This window comes from Pelecanus crispus, chromosome 9 (assembly GCF_030463565.1).
Source record: "Pelecanus crispus isolate bPelCri1 chromosome 9, bPelCri1.pri, whole genome shotgun sequence".
Lineage (NCBI taxonomy): Eukaryota > Metazoa > Chordata > Aves > Pelecaniformes > Pelecanidae > Pelecanus > Pelecanus crispus.
The window spans coordinates 37,203,785-37,220,926 of record NC_134651.1 but is presented as its reverse complement, the minus strand read 5'-3'; the positions used below and the strand labels follow the sequence as shown (position 1 = coordinate 37,220,926).

Here is a 17,142-nt window from a genome sequence, read left to right as displayed (position 1 = left end):
AGGGGACGGGCAGGGACGGGCAGGGACGGGCAGGGGATGGGCAGGGACGGGCAGGGGACGGGCAGGGGACGGGCAGGGGACGGGCAGGGACGGGCAGGGGACGGGCAGGGGATGGGCAGGGACGGGCAGGGGATGGGCAGGGACGGGCAGGGACGGGCAGGGACGGACAGGGGACGGGCAGGGACGGGCAGGGACGGGCAGGGGATGGGCAGGGACGGGCAGGGGACGGGCAGGGGACGGGCAGGGGACGGGCAGGGACGGGCAGGGGACGGGCAGGGACGGGCAGGGGATGGGCAGGGACGGGCAGGGACGGGCAGGGACGGACAGGGACGGGCAGGGACGGGCAGGGGACGGGCAGGGACGGGCAGGGACGGGCAGGGGATGGGCAGGGACGGGCAGGGGACGGGCAGGGGACGGGCAGGGGACGGGCAGGGACGGGCAGGGGACGGGCAGGGGATGGGCAGGGACGGGCAGGGGATGGGCAGGGACGGGCAGGGACGGGCAGGGGACGGGCAGGGACGGGCAGGGGATGGGCAGGGGATGGGCAGGGACGGGCAGGGGACGGGCAGGGGACGGGCAGGGGACGGGCAGGGGATGGGCAGGGACGGGCAGGGACGGGCAGGGACGGGCAGGGGATGGGCAGGGACGGGCAGGGGACGGGCAGGGGACGGGCAGGGACGGGCAGGGGATGGGCAGGGACGGGCAGGGGATGGGCAGGGACGGGCAGGGACGGGCAGGGGATGGGCAGGGACGGGCAGGGGACGGGCAGGGGACGGGCAGGGACGGGCACCGTCCCCCGCAGCACCGGTCCTCCCAGTGCCGGCCCGGCTGGATGCGGTTAACCCCCCCGCACGGCCGAGCGCTGCGGACCCCCCCCCCCCCCCCCCTCGGGGGGAGCCTCCACCCACCCTGCTGGGTTTGGGGTCCCTGGGACACCCCCGGGGGCTTCCCGCACCTCCGCCCCCGGCCCCTCGGAGGGGACAGCTCCCCCCGTCCCCATGTCCCCACCCCCCGCAGCACCCCGGCTGGCACGGCCGCCCTGCCAGCCCCGGAGCGGGGTGAAGCCCCAGGGGTGCAGTGGCCTTACCTGCCTCTCCTCCTCCTCCTCCTCCGGGGCCGCATCCCAAGGCCCCGCGACCCCCGGGCAGCTGGCTGGGGGTGACACGAGTTGGGGAGGTCTCAGCTGCCACCCGCTGCAGGGCTGGCACCGGGGGCGGCTCACAGCCGGGCGCGGGTCCCACCTGGGCACACCGGGCCCCTTCCCACGTCCCCCTGAGCGCCCAGGGCCAGCACTGCTGCAGGCTGGGGGGCCCGCGGGGCCCGAGACCCCCCGCGATGGCACCGCTGGCACCCACTGCCCAGCCCCAAAAACCCAGCCCGGAGCCAGGGGCCAAGGCAACAGACTGCAGCAGTGTTTATTTCTGTACAAACCATTACAAAACGCGGGTGCCCCGGGGCTTCCCCCAGCCCCCAAAGCCCCAGCCGCAATGGGGACGGGCCACAGCCAGAGGGAAACTGAGGCACGGAGCCCTGCCAGGGCTCAGCACCCAAACACACCATATTTAGCTATTTTCCCCAAACCCGCTTTTCCGCTGCTGAGAAATTAATAACAAAATCGTCCCCACCCCACCCCACCCCGCCCCGCCACAGGGTGCCGAGGGGCACTGCTGGCCCCCCTGCTATGTGCCCACTTCTAAATAGTTTATAAGCGGTTAAAAAATGATGAGGACCCAGCCGCAGGCTGCTGCCGGCCCCTTTGTTACCACTCACGAGCAGCTCCCGCTCACTCCTTTGGCCAGGAAACCAAAATACAAATCCTGGGACCAGAAGCAGGAAGGAAAAAAACCAAAAGTCCCAAAAAGCCCCCCAAAATCCCATTGCTCAGTTAGAAAAGGTTTTGGCAGTGTGGGTGCGGTGCACAGCGGTGCTGGGAGGGGCTGAGTGTTTTTGGGGTGCTGGGGCACCAAGGGTGGCAGTGTCACCTCTGTGGGATCCCACCAAAAACTGCAGGGTTCTGCTGAGGGAAGGATGCCTGCGGCCCGGGACCGGGGTGCTGGGGATGGCAGAGGGGGGCTGAGCCCCAAGAGGGGGTCCTCCAACCCAGGGAGTTGGGGGAAACAGTCTCTGCAGTGGCCCCAAAACTGCTGCAACCCCAAACCGAGCAGAGAGGACCGGGCACTCCCGATGCACTCGCAGCGGCTGCAGCGCACCTGGACCAGGATCAGGCAGGATCTCACCCCCAAGCCTCCCACCCGTGGAGCTGGGGGGGACCCCAAACCCTGTACTCACCACCTGGCTCCCGCAAAAACCAGCTCAAAACCCAACACATCCCAGGTGCGAGGAGCCACCGGGCGCCATGGTGGTGGTCCTGTGGGAGGCACCCAATGGCACCCCAATGCCTGGCTCCCACTGCTCCCCGTTCCCAGGGAGATGCAGGGGAACCCCCCTCCATCCCAGCTCCGGGGGGTCTCCCCAGCCGGGGGGGGCTGCCCCTAGGGCCAGGCGGGGTGGGAGAAAGTGATGTTGTAGAGGTCGGCCCAGCTGGCGAAGACCCGCTTCTCGGTGATGAAGCGATGGTGGTTGCCCTTGCGGCTCCGCTCGTTGTGGATGTAGGTCGTGCACTCATCGGGGCCCTTTGGCTCGTAGTAGTGGTAGGGCAGGCGGCGGGGCGGGGGCCGGTGGCTGTGGGGGGTGGGGGGGAAGCATGGGGTGAGCCCCACCGCAGGGCTGGGGGGCTGGGGTGGGGGCTCGGGGGTCTCCTTACCCGCAGTAGTTGGGTGGCACCATGCCATAGACGTGGACGGCATCGCACAGCTCCACCGCGATCACCATGGTGAACCAGCCGGTGCTGAGCCACGAGCGCGACTTCTCCCTGGGGAGGAGAAACGGGAGCAGGGGGGAACGGGGGCGAGGTGACATGGATGATGGACCCCCCCAAGGTCCCCAACCTGCCCCAGGGACCCCCACCCGGTGCATCCTATGGAGCAGCCCCAAGAGCCAGCTCTGCCCCGGGGACCTGGAAAAAGGCGGGGCACGGTGCAGGAGGTGGCTCCGAGGTACCTGTCCTTCCCCGTCTCCCCCTGAAACAGGTCATCAAACTGCTTCATGCGGCCGGGGGAGACGACGTAGGCCGTCATGTTGGGGAAGGAAGCGCTGACGCGTTGGATGATTTTCAGGAGGCTCTTCTGCATCTTGGCAGGCGGCCCCCAGAAGATGAAGATGGTCTCCGGGGTCTTGTTGACAAACTCCTGGGGCCGCTTGAGGACACGGTAGAGGCTGGAGTGGGCCACCACACGGAAGCTGGTCTTGTTGCCCACATCAACCTCGTAGCCGGTGGTGGGAGCGTCGTTCATGCGGATGGTGCACTCGGCCCCGTTGATGGCCGAGCCCAGGCGGGTGCCCAGGAGGTGGCTGGAGCTGGTGACGACGACGCACTGGTGGCAGCGGGCAGTCAGGGTCTGGGGACCACAAGTGCCGTGAGCAGGTGACTTTTGGCGTCACTGCGACCCGGCAGGGAGGGATGGAGCTGGGACCGGGGACAAGGCACTGCCGTCCCCTGCAGAGCTGCTGTCCCACCGGAGGGAACGATTTGGCTGGATGTCGCCGGCGGGCCGGATCCTGTGCCCACCGCTGAGGTTGAACCCCACCACCCAGCTCGTACCTTGTTCCCGCAGACGGGCAGGTACCCGCTTTTCACCCCCCACTTCTTGAGGTCAGGGGGCCGGCGGGCCCTGCCCCGCAGGCGGCTGTAGGGGAAGACCTCGCTCCCGCTGCTGGAGCTGTAGATGATCAGCAACATGATCAGGGCAAAGAGGACCCCCAGGGCGGCGGCACGCTGGCTCTGCAGGCGGGGGGAGAGCGTCAGCCGCTGCCTCCACCCCACCGGCGTCAGCATCCAGCCCCACTCCCGGCGGCATCTCCAGCAGGATGCCCGGTATCCCCAGGGAGATGCCTGCTGTCCCCAGGGAGATGCCCCGGCACTCACCGTGTTGCCACTCATGTCTTTGTGCCGGCCTCAGGGCACAGCGATCGCCGGCGTCCCGCGAGCACCTGCAAGGCACGCGGTCACCCCCGGCGCTGGACCCTCACCACCGCGCTTGGGCTCCCGGCCCCAGACTGCCGGGCCGGTGAGGATACGGGATGGGCTGCTGGGCAGCCCGGCTCAGCTGTGCTGGAGCAGAGCCCCGTGGGGCGCCCAGCCGGACCTCCGGGTCCCCCTTTCAAGGGGAGGACAAACCCCCGGCACCGGTGCGGGGAAGGGAAATGCCGTGGACAGAGGCTGGGCAAGCTCTGCAGTGCCAAGGAGCCAAACCCGACCGCGGCTCGTGCCGGGGAGATCACCGCGGCAGGCTGCGCTCCCAGGAGAGATTATCCCCCGCCGGCGGGGCAGAAGCTGCTCAAACCCGCAGGGTCAGGGAGGGTAAACCTGCCGCTTGCGTGGTGAAATCCCATTAAAACAACCAGCTCCGACTGGGGGGTGAGGAACTGAGACCTGTCCAGATCAGCTCATGCATGGGCTCAAATCCAGCCGGAGCCGGCAGGGACCTCTCCAGCCCTGGGGTGTGAGGCGTGTGGGGTGCACCCCGGCTGCTCGCCCCTGGGGGGACCTGCTCTAACCCCAACTCGCCTGGGCTCACAGAAACGGACTGACCCAATTTATTTTTTAAAGTCCTCATTAGTGAGTCATGGCTGCTCCTAGAATACTCAGAGCAATTGGAAATTAAAAAAAATTTGAAGCCTCTTTACTAATTGCCCTGGGGGGAGCAGGAATGGAAAATTACACAGCAGCGTGGGTTCAAGCCCTGGGGGGACCGGGGGCCCCGAAGGGCTCTCAGGGCCAGTGTCGATGGCTAGGAAGGTGCCAGCCCACCCGGGAGCCCAGGCACGTTGGGGCAAGGGGGCCTTGCCGTGCACAGGTTGGGGAGCAGCGTCGGGACCCTCGCTCCTGCCGCTGCACCCCGCTTTGCTCCCTCCATAGTGCTCAGGCCGGGGGTGACCCCACAGCGGGGACCCCGCGGGCCTTACCTGGGCAGGGGCTCTCATCTGCAGCGGGCAGCGAGCGGCGCGGGGGGGGCCGCCCCCTCCTCCTCCAGCCCCTGCGCCCCGCGGGCTGCGGGGGGCTGCCGGGCCCCTCCGGCGGGCACGGCCATGGCGGCGCCCGGGGGTCACATCGCTGCTCTGCCGGGGGAAGGGCTGATCCAGACCCGCTCCCCCCTCCCTGCACCCCCATGCGCCGCTGCTCCCCCAACCCCGGATGCAAACCCCCCTGCACCCCGGGAAGTGAAAACCCTCCCCCGGGCCCCCCGGTGGGCAAACCTTCCTCCACTCCTACGTGCAAATCCTCCCCCACCCCGGCATGCAACCTCCCCCGCTCCCGGGATGAGCCCCCCCTGCTCCCCAGGGTGCAGCCCTCCCCCACCCCGGGGTGCAGCCCCCCCGCCCCGCACCCCTGCAAGCGCCAGCCCTCCCCGGCAGCCCCGCCGTGCAGGAGCCGGGCAGGCCGGAGCCCGGCCGCGTCCAGGCGGGGAGGAGCCGGCCCCTTCCCCACGCACCGGTACGGTACGCGCCCCCCCCGCCATCCACCGTGCACCGGAGCCGCGGGTCGGGGGCCGCTCCTCCGGCCGGCCACGGCGCCGTTCCGCCCCCCGCACCGGCTAAACGGGCCCGGAGGGGTCGCGCCCGGTACACCGACCGCTCCGCTCCGCAGTGCGCCGCGATGCTGCTGCTGCTGCCGCTGCTACCGGTACCGCCGCTGCTACCGGTACCGCCGCTGCTGCCCGGCCCGGGGCCGCCGCCGCGCGCGCACGGAGCCCCGGGAGCCGCGCGCCGCCCGGGGCCGGGGAGCACCGCCGGGGTCCTAGCGCCGCCCGCCCGGGATGGGGAGCGCCGCGGGGGTCCTAGCGCCGCCCTACTCCGCCGAGCCCCGACGGGGCGGACCGTGGCTGCCGCCGCCCGTGCGGCCTGGCCCGTCCCACCCCGAGGGCACCGGTGCGGGCAGCGGGGGGACGGGGGGGGCGGCAGCGCTGCCCGCGAGTGCCAGGAGCAGCACGTGGTGCCTGACCCGCTGCCGGGCCACATTGTTGGGATGCCACGGCCTCCCCTGCACGGGCCGGGCAGCCCAGGGCCCCTCTCTGGGGAATTCTGTGGGACGAGGAGGAGACTCCACCACTGACCGGGACCCGCATCCCCGATGTGGCGGCCGATGCCTGGCCAGAGGGATTTTGGCTCTGCTGCGCTAGTGATGCCCTTCCCTGCGTGGCAGCTGGAGCACCCAACAAAGAGCTCCATGGGCTCTTCTGTTGGCACTCGCCTGCAGGAAGTTGTCCCGGCAGCATCCCCAGGTCCCAGCCGACTCGCTCCTTGCTTGACCCCAGCACTTGGCCTCAGCTGCAACCGGAGTGAACAGAGAGCTGTCTGCCCCTCCTGCCTGCCCCTGGACCCCCAGACACTGCCGGGCCCACCCAAACACGTGGCATCTGTTACGGGTTCAAAGAGCCGCTGTGGCAGCTCCATGCAGCCAGGCTCAGGGCTGCACACATGCCTGTGCCATGCCCCGTCTCTCTGGGGGTGCAGGAGCTGACAGCCATCCTGCCTGCAGCCCGGCAGTGCTGAGCCCCATGGGGCCGAGGATCACTCTGGATCCAGCACAAAATCCATGCCAGGGCCAGCACCCGTCCCACAGAGACGCAGCTGCTGCTTCTGAAATAATCTCGACCACTGGTTTTTGGCACCCTTGTCCGTGCTCAGGCTCAGGTCTACCCCCTCGTCACCTCCTCCTCTTATTTATAGCCTGGCAGGAGAGCAGGACACTGCAGCCCTGCGACCAGCTGCCATGCCCCGTCCCACCACCACAAGGCACCAGCATGAGGCACCACCGAGTTAACGCTTTTAATGGCCATGTTTGCTTTGGTCTAAATCCAAGGGCACTTGTGACAAGGCAACTCAGATCCCTGGGGTGCGTGCGGCCCCTGGGCTTCCCAGCTGGGGGCAGGCAGGGACCTGCCCAGGCACGGAACATCAGAAGGCAGCAGCATGGGGGAGCCCCAACCCGGCTCCCTGCTCCCCACACCCAGTGCCAGGTCTCAGGGTGTGAGTGGTACAAGGACCGCAGTGGAGCTTCATCCCTGGAAGAGGCACTAGCTTGTGGCCCTAGTGGGGCCGAGCTCCCCCGCCCCATGTCACGCTGGAGCCCAGCAGCGTGAATGTTTAATCCTGCATTAAATATTCATCCTGGTAGAGCAGGCAGAAAACCTTTGTGGTCGCCCTGGGTCCATCTGGGCAGACATTCGGAGCTGATGGGGCTCCGTGGGTCCAGTCATCCCCCCCGTGCACTGACATGGGGGGTCCCAGCCCACCCACCGGCTGGGGGAACCAGCCCTGCTGCTGCAGAGACAGAGACTCCCTGCTCCGGGGCTCGGCAAAAGGCTTTCAGCTGTGGCACCGGCAGAGCCGAGACACGCCATTGCAGGATGAGAGCTGCCCTGCCGCCAGGGTCCCCGCCACCTCACCCCTCGGCTGGGGCCCTACCCGCCTGCCCAGGATGCGTGGGTGAAGGTGATGTTCCTCCTCTTGGCCCAGCGGGAGAAGACAGCTTTCTCGGTGATGAAGCGGTGCCCATCGCGGCGGGCTTGCTCGTGCACCAGATACATCCTGCACTCGTCCAGCTGGCCCTTCTCGAAGTAGTGGTAAGGCACGCTCGAGTGGTTCTTCTCCCTGGTGGGAGGGGAGAGGGTGGGCATGGGACTTGGGGGGACACCGGACCACCCTGCGCCTGCCCCTGCCGCCCCCCGCGCACCTGCAGTAGCTGTCGCTGACCATGCCGAAGACACAGATCTGCTCGCACAGCTCCATGGCCAGGATCATGGTGAACCAGCCCGTGCTCAGGAAGGAGCCAGACTTGACCCTGCAAAGCACCGTGGCCGCGCTGGATCGGGTGGCACGGTGCTGCCGTCCCAGCTGGGCGATGGGTGCCCAACATGGGGGATGGGTGCTATGGCAGGGGGACCCGACGGGGGCTCCTCAGGAGCTGGCGGTACCTGTTCTTCCCCGTCTCGTTCTGGAAGACATCGTCGCAATAGTTCATCTTCTCCTCGGTCAGGGTGTAGATCTGCAGGCAGGGGTTCGTCTCCATCACCTTCAGCAGCGCCTGGTAGGTCGAGCCCACCTTCTTCCGGTTCATTTTCTTCGCTGGCCCCCATATGACGTAGAGGGTGTCCTGGGATTGCTGGAAGAAGTAGGGCTGGTTCCTCAGCAGCAGCGGGACGCTGGTGTGTGACACCACCCGGATGGTGCTCCGCGTCCCCACGTCCTCCTCGTAGCCAGCGGTGGGGGCATGGTTCATGCGCAGGACGCACTCCTGCCTGTCAATGGCCTCTCCCTGGCGCGAGCCCAGCATCTGCCCCGAGCTGGAGACAACGGCGCAGCGGCGGCACAGCGCTCGCTGCAGCGGCTGTGGGGAGATGCACCGTCAGGCATTGGCTCCCCCTTCCCGCCCGCAGCGGCTAGACACACCGCAGCCCCGTCCGCCCTTCCCTAAGGAAGGGGAAACTGAGGCACGGGCGGGCTGAGCTGGCCCACCAGCCCCAGCGCTGCCCCATCCCCACGCACCTTCCCGTCGGGGACACGGCTGTACCCCTGGAAGCTGCGGATGGTGGGTGCCATGGGGCTGTCCAGCTCCGGCGGGGCACAGCAGCAGGGCCGCAGGCCGGTGTGGGAGCACAGCAGGAGGTGCAGCATGGTGACCGCCATCACGCACACCAGCGTTAGGAAGAGCCAGACCTGGAAGCGGAGTGGGGAGGTTTCTCCGGGCCTGGCCACAGGCACCGGCCCCGTGTCGGATGCTGGCAGCCCTGCGGTGCCGTGCGGCACGAGGAGCCCCTCGGAAGAGGGTGTTTGGGCATGGGCGCGTTGGCTGGGGTGCAGCGAGGAGCCGCAGCGGGGAGCGCTGGGTGCCTGCACCTCGCTCACTTCCTGAAGGCAGCGATGGCCCACGCACCGTATGGCTGCGCTCGCGGGGCCGGGGCTCCGTGCCGCCCGCGGGGACCGGCAGCTGCCAGGCTGCGCCCTCCCCCAGCACCGCTTTCGGGGCGAGCGGCCCCCCGATGCTGGCGGGGTCCCCCTGGCCCCGCACCTTCCGTCCCGGCGGGTACTCACCAGCGTCTTCATCCTCGGGGGCCTGGCGGGTCGCCCGGCAGGGTCGGGGGGTCACCCGGAGGGTGGGGGCTCGCACCCTGCACACAAAGCGGGCTCAGCGGCGGCACCGGGCGAGCGGGGCACGGGGGACCCCCGAGGGCGGGGTCCCTCAGCGGGACCCCCCTATCCCCTGCGCCCCAACGCCCAGGTGTGTCCCCCCCCCGTGCCCAGGACACACGCCTTGTGCCGGGAACCCCCCCCCCCCCCGGGGCCGGGACCTCCCCACGCACCCCCATGCCCCGGGCCCCGCGGGGTTCCCCCCCCCGCGTGTGCAGCCCCCCCCCCGGCCCGGAGCCCGGAAGGGGCGTCCCCGCGGCGCGGCGCCTCCGGTCCCGGCCCCACTCACCGCGCCGGGAGCCCCCGCCGCCGGGTTCCGCATCCCGGCCGGGCGCTGCCGGGCCCGGGGCGGGGCGGGGCGGGCGCTGCCGGCACCGGGATCGCGCGCGCGCCCCGCCCGGCCCCGGGCCCTCGGGACGCGCCGCGCGCACCGGCCCCCAGCCAGGCCGGGCACCGGCGAGCTCGGGCGTGAGGGGGACAGCCCGGGGACCAAAATGATCCAAAATGATCCAAAACGGCTGAGGAGCGGGGCCGGGGCAAGCCGGCCGGCCTCTCGGTGCCCCGGTACTCTGCTCTGCGGGGCCTCACCTGCAGCGCTGCGCCCTGCGCTGGGGCCCGCAGCACAGGAAGGACGCGGACCTGCTGGAGAGGGTCCAGAGGAGGCCACAAAAATGACCCGAGGGCTGGAGCACCTCTCCTGTGAGGACAGGCTGAGAGAGTTGGGGTTCAGCCTGGAGAAGGCTGTGGGGAGACCTTATTGTGGCCTTTCAGTACTTAAAGGGGGCCTGTAGGAAGGATGGGGACAGACTTTTTAGCAAGGCCTGTTGTGACAGGACAAGGAATAATGGATTTAAACTAAAGAAGAATAGATTTAGACTAGACATAAGAAAGAAATTGTTTACAATGAGGGTGGTGAAGCACTGGCACAGGTTGCCCAGAGAGGCAGTGGAGGCCTCATCCCTGGCAACATTCAAGGTCAGGCTGGACGGGGCTCTGAGCACCCTGATCTGGTTAAAGCTGTCCCTGCTCACTGCAGGGGGGTCAGGCTAGATGATCTCTAAAGGTCCCTTCCAACCCAAAGCATTCCATGATTCTATGATGGCCCCAGTGGGTCTCCTGCAGCCCCTCATGCCCGGGCCAGAGCGCAGAGCACCTGCGAGGAGCATCCCTGGAGTGCTGCCCGCCTCCCCAGGGAGGGGTCCCGGACTTTGTGTTCTCCCGCTGTTGACAAAGAGATAGGAGAAGTAACCTTCAAAGTGATCCCAACCCTGTCCCCTGCAGGCTTCAACAGGGTGGAAAGAGGCGACAGGGACAACCCTGGGCTCCCATGCAGGAAGCAGTGCTGGGGGGCAGAGCTGGAGGTGCTCAGTCACAGGACCGAATTTTTCCCCCCTTTCCCTCCCCCAGCTCAAACCCACCTTCACGGGGTGGGCTGGGCCGTGTCCGGCAGGCGAGGGGCTGGGGAGCGAGGGGTTCCTCACTGGGAGAAGCGGCAGCAGCAAGACACAGGCAAGGGAAAACAGGGAGATGGAGGACCCGGCCTCAGGGAGGGCGCAGCGACAGGCAAGTGGGGTGGGCACGCAGCCCAGCATGGTCAGGCAGCTTCCCCAAGAGCTGGAAACAAACCTCCAGCCGGAGCCTTGCCTCTGGACCACCCCCCAGCTCCAGCCACGCAGCGGGTTGAACAACAGCCAGGCTCAGCCCAAGACCCATGGCACACAGGGTGCCCACAAGCCACCAGCATCACCCCCTGGCAGGATGGGAGACGATGGGACACACTGCTGTCTGGTAAGGGGAGTTCAACGTACATGCAAGAAGGATAAGAGTGCCCCAAATCTGCCCTCCTTTTACTGGAGCTACCCCAGGCGGGGTAAAGCAGCCCGCAGCACAGCAGGGCCAGCACAAGACTGGGCATGCCCGCCCCAGCCAGGCTGTCTCTGGCGCTTCCCTGCCTGTCCCCACCGGCAGGACACGGCCCACGGAGAGCCCAGGGCAGGACCTTCCCCAGCACAGCCTCGGGCACTGCCAGGGCCATGCAGCGGAAACCATCCCGGCAGGCCTGCGGCACCCCCTCAGCACGGGCAGAGGACAGGGACCGAGACCTCGCGGACCTTTATTGAGGGTGATCCCGCTCGTTGTGGTCTGGGGGAGCTGCCAGGGCACCACACCTTGGGGCAGCAGCTGCTGCCAAGAGAGGACACTGCACGGGGGGAAGGCCGGGGTGCCACCATGCCTGCCTGCTCAGCCCCAGCCCAGCTGGCCTGCGGAGCCTTCTCCCAGGGCAGGAGCCCAGCCAGCGGCTGACAGCTGTGCTGGGAGCCGCACCCATCAGCAATGGAGCCGAACCCTTCCTTGTGACCCAGGGGGTCTCCTTGCCAACCCCTCAGCTGGGTGACTGCAGGAGGGCACACAGAGGGCAGCAGTGGCACTGTCCCTGCATCCTCTACGTGCCCAGCCTCACAGGGGTCCCTCTTCAGAAAGGTAAGAGCCCACCAGCACCATGATTAGTCCTTCCAGCAGGCAAATGGAGAATGCAAGCCTGCGTTTTCCAAGCTCGGTCTCATTTCTTTCCTCTCAGTCTTGAATCCAATTAAAAAAACCCCCACAAACCGTATGTAAACATTTAAAAAAAAAACCCAGATGGAACAAACTACTGGACACAGCAAGAGCAGAGGGGAAGGGTTACCCAGAGGCTGAGCAGTGGGCAGGGGTCAGGGCTCGACTCGCACTCTGGCAGTTCCAGCTGCCGGACCCCCACAGCTCCCCTAGCCAGCACGGGCTGAAGCACAGCTGGAACAGGCAGCCCCAGCTGGGGAGCAGGTCCCTCACAGCCAGGGCTCTGGTCCCTCTCTCGATGAGCCCCGGAGGTCAGTTTTGCTTCCCTTTGGTCAGTAAGTTGTAAACTGCAGAAGGCTTTGTCTCTGCAGGAAGGAATGTGGGAGAGCACAGCCAGCTCAGTGCTGAGCGCTCTGGAGGAGGCGCTGCCTGGTGCTGCAGGCAAAGTCTTTTCCTGGCTACGATGCCACAGGGTGGGTGCTTTCTCCTTAACTCTCTCAGCTGGGCCTTCAGTCCGATTTCTTGGCAGGTTTCCTGCTTTTCCACATCACAACCATTATAAAAACGCCTACCACGAGAGAGAGAACAGATTCAGCCAGAAAACTTCCAATTACAGGCACTCCTAAAACACATTGTAGTGAGAAACAGAACCTCAGCAGAGCAAGTGAGAAACAATTCCGCTGTCCAGAGACTCAAACAGCCAAAGTTACACAGGCACACAGAGGCCCTGAGAGCCCGTGCCAGGCTGAGCTATGTCAGGAGCCACAGAGAGCGCGTCACAAGTCTCACATGCTAGCTAACCCCCCCAGCAACCCTCTTCTCTTCCTAATTTCGAAGCTTCTAATTAGAACAACAGAAGTAACACTCACCTATAAATAGCAGCAGCAGCAGCCCGGCCACCACGGGGATGATAACCGCATACTCCCTAGGCAAGAAGTACTGGTGGATCCCATGGTCGCTGTCGATGAAGGGCTGCAGGAGACAGAGAGGGGTGTCAGCAGGTGGGCACAACACCCGGGCAAGTCCCCGACACCTGCAGCCTCGTGTTTTCGAAAGCAGGATGGAAATATGAGGCGTGAGGAGACAGCTAAAAAAAAAGGTGCCCAGACCTGCAGGTGGCTCAGCCCACAGCTGCAGGGACGTGATAGTGGGCGGGCAGTGAAGGCTTCGGTGTTCAGCAGACAACGAGGGGTGGCTACATGAGGCCGGCACAGGGGTCCCACAGCCCCAGGGTGGGCACAGCTGCCCACCAGCTTGGTGCAGAACACAGCAAATCCCCAGATTCTCTCCCCTGCCGAAGGGAGCGGCTGATACCGGCTCTGCTTCATGGTGATCCCACCAGGATCCCTCCGCGGAGGCCAGTGGAAGGCTTTGGACACTAGAGAGCAGTGTAAGGATTCCGACACAGCAGCGAGCACACCTATGCACTCCCAGGACTACGGGCTGTATAAACACGTATTGGACAGCAGAGTAAGCAGACACGAGAGAGTAATTCAAAAATCTCAGAGGTTGGAGGGGGAGCTGCCAGGAGTTCAGGCATCAGCCCAAGGCTGAACCAGGCCTCTCGTACCTGGAAAGCTTATGAGGAGATGTTTCTTTCCAGGAAGAAAACCACTAATGACCCCAGCTGGTATGTCCCTAGAAGTGGGCAAACTACCAGGCTCACAATCACTTTTCCAGAACTCTGCATTCCCTAAACTCTTCCCCTCCCTACCAGGCTCCAGATTTGGAAAGAGTTGTCTCTTTTTATGTTTTCCTCTGTGGTCTCCCACCAGAACCAGGAATCTGGAGGACTGCAAACATGAACACCAATGACAACACCCCCAGAGGGACCAGGCTTCAGGTCTTACTGACAGCTCGAGAGAGCCTCAGATCTTACACCAGCTGGATCAGCTTGTCCAAGAGCAGCAGGGCAGGCGGCACAATTGAAGCTTGGTCTTTCCCAGGCAAGGGCAGGCTTGCCCAGAAGGGGCAAGGGCTGTGCCAGCAAATAGAGGAAGCTGTGAGCTGAAATTTTTAACCAGGAAGCTGGCAAGGCAGAGTCTTTCAGGCACACAGACACATCAGCACCTAAACAAATCCTAGGCTAACACCCAAGTGTGAAATGACTGGGATTGTAATGGCCAGAGGAGACCCGTACCAGTACAATGATCCAGAGAGTGTAGTAAACAAAGAGAACGAGGCTGAAGGCAACCAAGCCGAATCCAACCACCTGGTCTGTCGCTGTGGCCTGCAAAGGGAGAGAGAGTCAGAGCAGGATCCGCATGCCGTGGCATCTCTGCAGGAGTGGTTAACAGGCACCTGCTGCTTGTTCAGTCCCAGGCTGTGTGAATGCACTGCTGCGGGTCTGAAGCAAAAAGGGGAGGGGAGGCCCTGTGCAGCAGAAATAACCCACCGCGAGGGCAGCAGGGAGAACGGCCGGGCCCTGCTGCTGGGAGCGCTCCCGGAGCTCAATGCCCGGCCACCGCCCGCGCCAGTTCGCACCCCCGCAGCTCTGGCCCAGTCCTCCCAAGCACCGACCCCCGCCGGCACCGGCGCTGCCCTGGAAAGGCCCCAGGAGGCGGCCGGGACCCAGCCTCCCTCCCGGGGGCGGGCAGCCAGGAGGCCCCACGTTGGCTCCCAGCCGCAATTCAGTCCGAGCCCGCCCGGCCCCCCCATGTTAAGGGACTGAGCGGGGGACACGCCGCGGGCCGCCGCTTCCGGAGGAGCCCAGGGGCCGCCGGGCCGGGCCCGCCAGCCCCTCAAGGGGTCCCGGGGCGGGGGGCGCACCGACCCCACTCACCATGGCGGCCGGCAGCCCCGGCCTCCCTCCGCACCGTCACCGCCCTTCCGGGAGAGGCCACCAATCAGAGCGCCTCAGGCCAGCACCGCCCTCCCCTCGGCTGGAGACGGCCAATCAGCGGGGACGGTCCGGGGCCCGAGGCATTGTGGGAAGCGTGGGCGCGGCCCGCCCGGAGCATGACGGGAGATGTAGTCCCGGGGCGGGAGTGGCGGCCCGGGCCAGCCCGCAGCAGGGGGCCGGGGCCTGGCCTCCTCCGCGGCGGGGGCTAGCGGCGCAGGGGCTGTGCCGGGCGGCGTCAGCCCCCCCGGGGGAAGGGACAGGGCCGCCACTGCAGCCCCCGGGCCCCACGTTAGCTCTCACTGGGGTGCACCAACCGCGCAGCGTCACGGGTGGGGTCCTGACCGGGGGCAGGCAAGCGGGTTGTGAAATAAAGGAAATTCCCAGAAACTCCACCGTGCCTTAGCACTGTTCAGATATTTGCTCAGGGCCAGGCACCGTGTTGGGGAGGCCTTCCCCCCCGGGCCCTGGCACAGAGGGTAACGCAGCTGCCCCATCCCAGGATCCAAGCCGGCAGCCCTCCCTGCCTTCAGTGTCTCACCCCGAGCGCTAAAATCCTTTTTTACAGCTTGAAGCATGCTGTGCTGAATGATGATGGAGGTAGGAGCGAAGCTCCTGCGGCTTCGGTGCTGTCCCCGGGAGAGGACGGTTTCCTTCGGCAGCAGGATGCTCCAGTTTGATCAGCCCGCTGATGTCTGCGCCTTCTGATGGAAGCGACTCACCTTGAAACCAGCCAGCTCAAAACCCCCTCCAACACCAGAGATACTCACGTCCTGCACCCCAGACGTTTCCCCATGCACGCACACGCTGCTGCTGGAAGAAAGGGAAAAGCAAGAGCGAACAGCTGAGGGACACAAGGGATCAGGATCGTCTGAGGAAGGGAAGGCAGCTGAGGGAAAGGGGAAAACCCCATGCAGGACTCAAAGGTGTAGCTGATCAGTGAGGCTTTGCGAGGGTGGGGAAGGCAAAGCCGCTTCCTCCCAGGGGCCCTGGTCCCCTCCAGCCTTTGCATGCATCAGCAGCAAGTACCCAGATAATGAATTTGGCTCAAACCTCCGTTAATGGGGTTGCCAGGCTGTGGTTGAAAAGGAGGGGCTGCCCCGGCACAAGCCGTGAGGGCTGGCAGGCCTTCCCAGCCTGGCCAGGCGGCCCCGGGCAGGGGTGCCCAGCCCTGCTCTGCAGCGGGGCAGGACCGGGCCACTCAAGCACAGCCTGGGCTAGGACGTGAGACATTGCCAACATCTTGCCAGTTCACCTTCCCCCGGATTGCAGGCTGTTGCTTCCACTGGATTTCTGCTGTGCTGCCAGCTCCCCTCTCCAGCCCTTCTCCTGTCTGCAGGGAAGGGCTGGCAGGGATCTCCACTCCCAGCCACCAAGGAAATCCTGGACGACAAAGCCAAATCCTATCCCCATGCCCTGCGAGCCAGCAGGCCCTGTCTCACCCTTCTGCTTCCTTAGCAGATATTTAAATATATTTAAAACAAGCAATAAGGCAAGAAGAATCAGTGTGAAGTACCAAAACCCTTTATTTTTCCCCCAAACCGTAACAACATTTGACATTATATCGATTTCATCATATATTTGTTATTTCTCTACGTTAGGAACCAGATACAGAAAATACAAACACGATCTGTTGAATCAAAGACGGCACAGCATTCCGTTAGAAAAAGAAACGAAAAACTAGAGGAGCAAGATAAAAATGGTGAAAAATAGTCATTCCCTCCAGCCCAAACTTTCCAAGAATCATCATCAAAATAGAGCAGTGGAAGTAGCTTCTCTTTCTAAACGCACTTCTGCTTTAAGAAAAAAGTTAGATTTATCTTTAGATTTCAAAGTAAAAAAATGTTAAACTATCTTTCAAGCAATTTTGGAAGTTTGCATAGACCCATTCCCTTTCCAAAAATATCAGCAATCTCTCTATAGAATCTGATATAAATCAAGTGCGTGCCTCATCTGAAGATCACCAAGCTCAATTAACTTTCAAGAAAATAAAACATGATCTCCCCTTCCCTTCCCTCCCCCCACAAAAATACGGGCTCTACCATTATTCCTTGTGTTTGAGGCAAGTTACGAGGCTCAGCCACACCTCTTGCTCACAGCTTCATCCAAATTCCTTTATTTATTCCCAGGTTTCCACGTCCGCTCCCTCCTGGCAGGGCAGGGGCGATGCAACGCAGAGCTGCGGAGGGCATCAGGCTCAGATGGTGCGGGTGGGCTGATGGACAACACAGCTCTCGGGAGGGAAGCGGGGGGGCGGAGGGGGGGGGAATTTTGCCCTCATCAACACCCCCAGTGAAGAAGTGGCTTTTCAAGGACAAACACCTGCGACCAGGCAGTGTTTGCAGGAACTTGCCCCTGGGGACCAGCCTTGTCCACAGGGCTCAGTCACCAGAGCAAGATCTGGTTCAGCTAGAGACTAGGTGGAGTGGCAGGGGACAGGGCAGGAGGGGCGGAGGGTGAATTTGCAGCTCCTGGGTAAGGCAGCAAGGAGGGGAGCG

General features: G+C 64.9%; 3 protein-coding genes across 3 annotated transcripts; all 3 read right to left on the bottom strand.

Annotated features, from left to right (window-relative positions):
* Positions 1-2,492: 2,492 nt before the first annotated feature.
* ST6GALNAC6 (ST6 N-acetylgalactosaminide alpha-2,6-sialyltransferase 6) lies at positions 2,493-4,000 on the bottom strand. The gene is made up of 5 exons (XM_075716649.1): positions 3,986-4,000; positions 3,662-3,841; positions 3,061-3,458; positions 2,765-2,872; positions 2,493-2,682 (listed from the first exon to the last, which is right to left on the bottom strand). The coding sequence occupies exons 1-5, from the start codon at positions 3,998-4,000 to the stop codon at positions 2,493-2,495; spliced, it is 891 nt and encodes a 296-aa protein (XP_075572764.1).
* Positions 4,001-7,523: 3,523 nt separating this feature from the next.
* ST6GALNAC4 (ST6 N-acetylgalactosaminide alpha-2,6-sialyltransferase 4) lies at positions 7,524-9,165 on the bottom strand. The gene is made up of 5 exons (XM_075716626.1): positions 9,154-9,165; positions 8,608-8,778; positions 8,037-8,449; positions 7,796-7,903; positions 7,524-7,713 (listed from the first exon to the last, which is right to left on the bottom strand). Exons 1-5 carry the CDS (start codon positions 9,163-9,165, stop codon positions 7,524-7,526), a joined length of 894 nt encoding a protein of 297 aa, XP_075572741.1.
* Positions 9,166-11,968: 2,803 nt separating this feature from the next.
* DPM2 (dolichyl-phosphate mannosyltransferase subunit 2, regulatory) lies at positions 11,969-14,603 on the bottom strand. Its single transcript, XM_075716952.1, has 4 exons — positions 14,588-14,603; positions 13,946-14,035; positions 12,675-12,777; positions 11,969-12,373 (listed from the first exon to the last, which is right to left on the bottom strand). The coding sequence occupies exons 1-4, from the start codon at positions 14,588-14,590 to the stop codon at positions 12,315-12,317; spliced, it is 255 nt and encodes an 84-aa protein (XP_075573067.1). The 5' UTR covers positions 14,591-14,603; the 3' UTR covers positions 11,969-12,314.
* Positions 14,604-17,142: the final 2,539 nt, after the last annotated feature.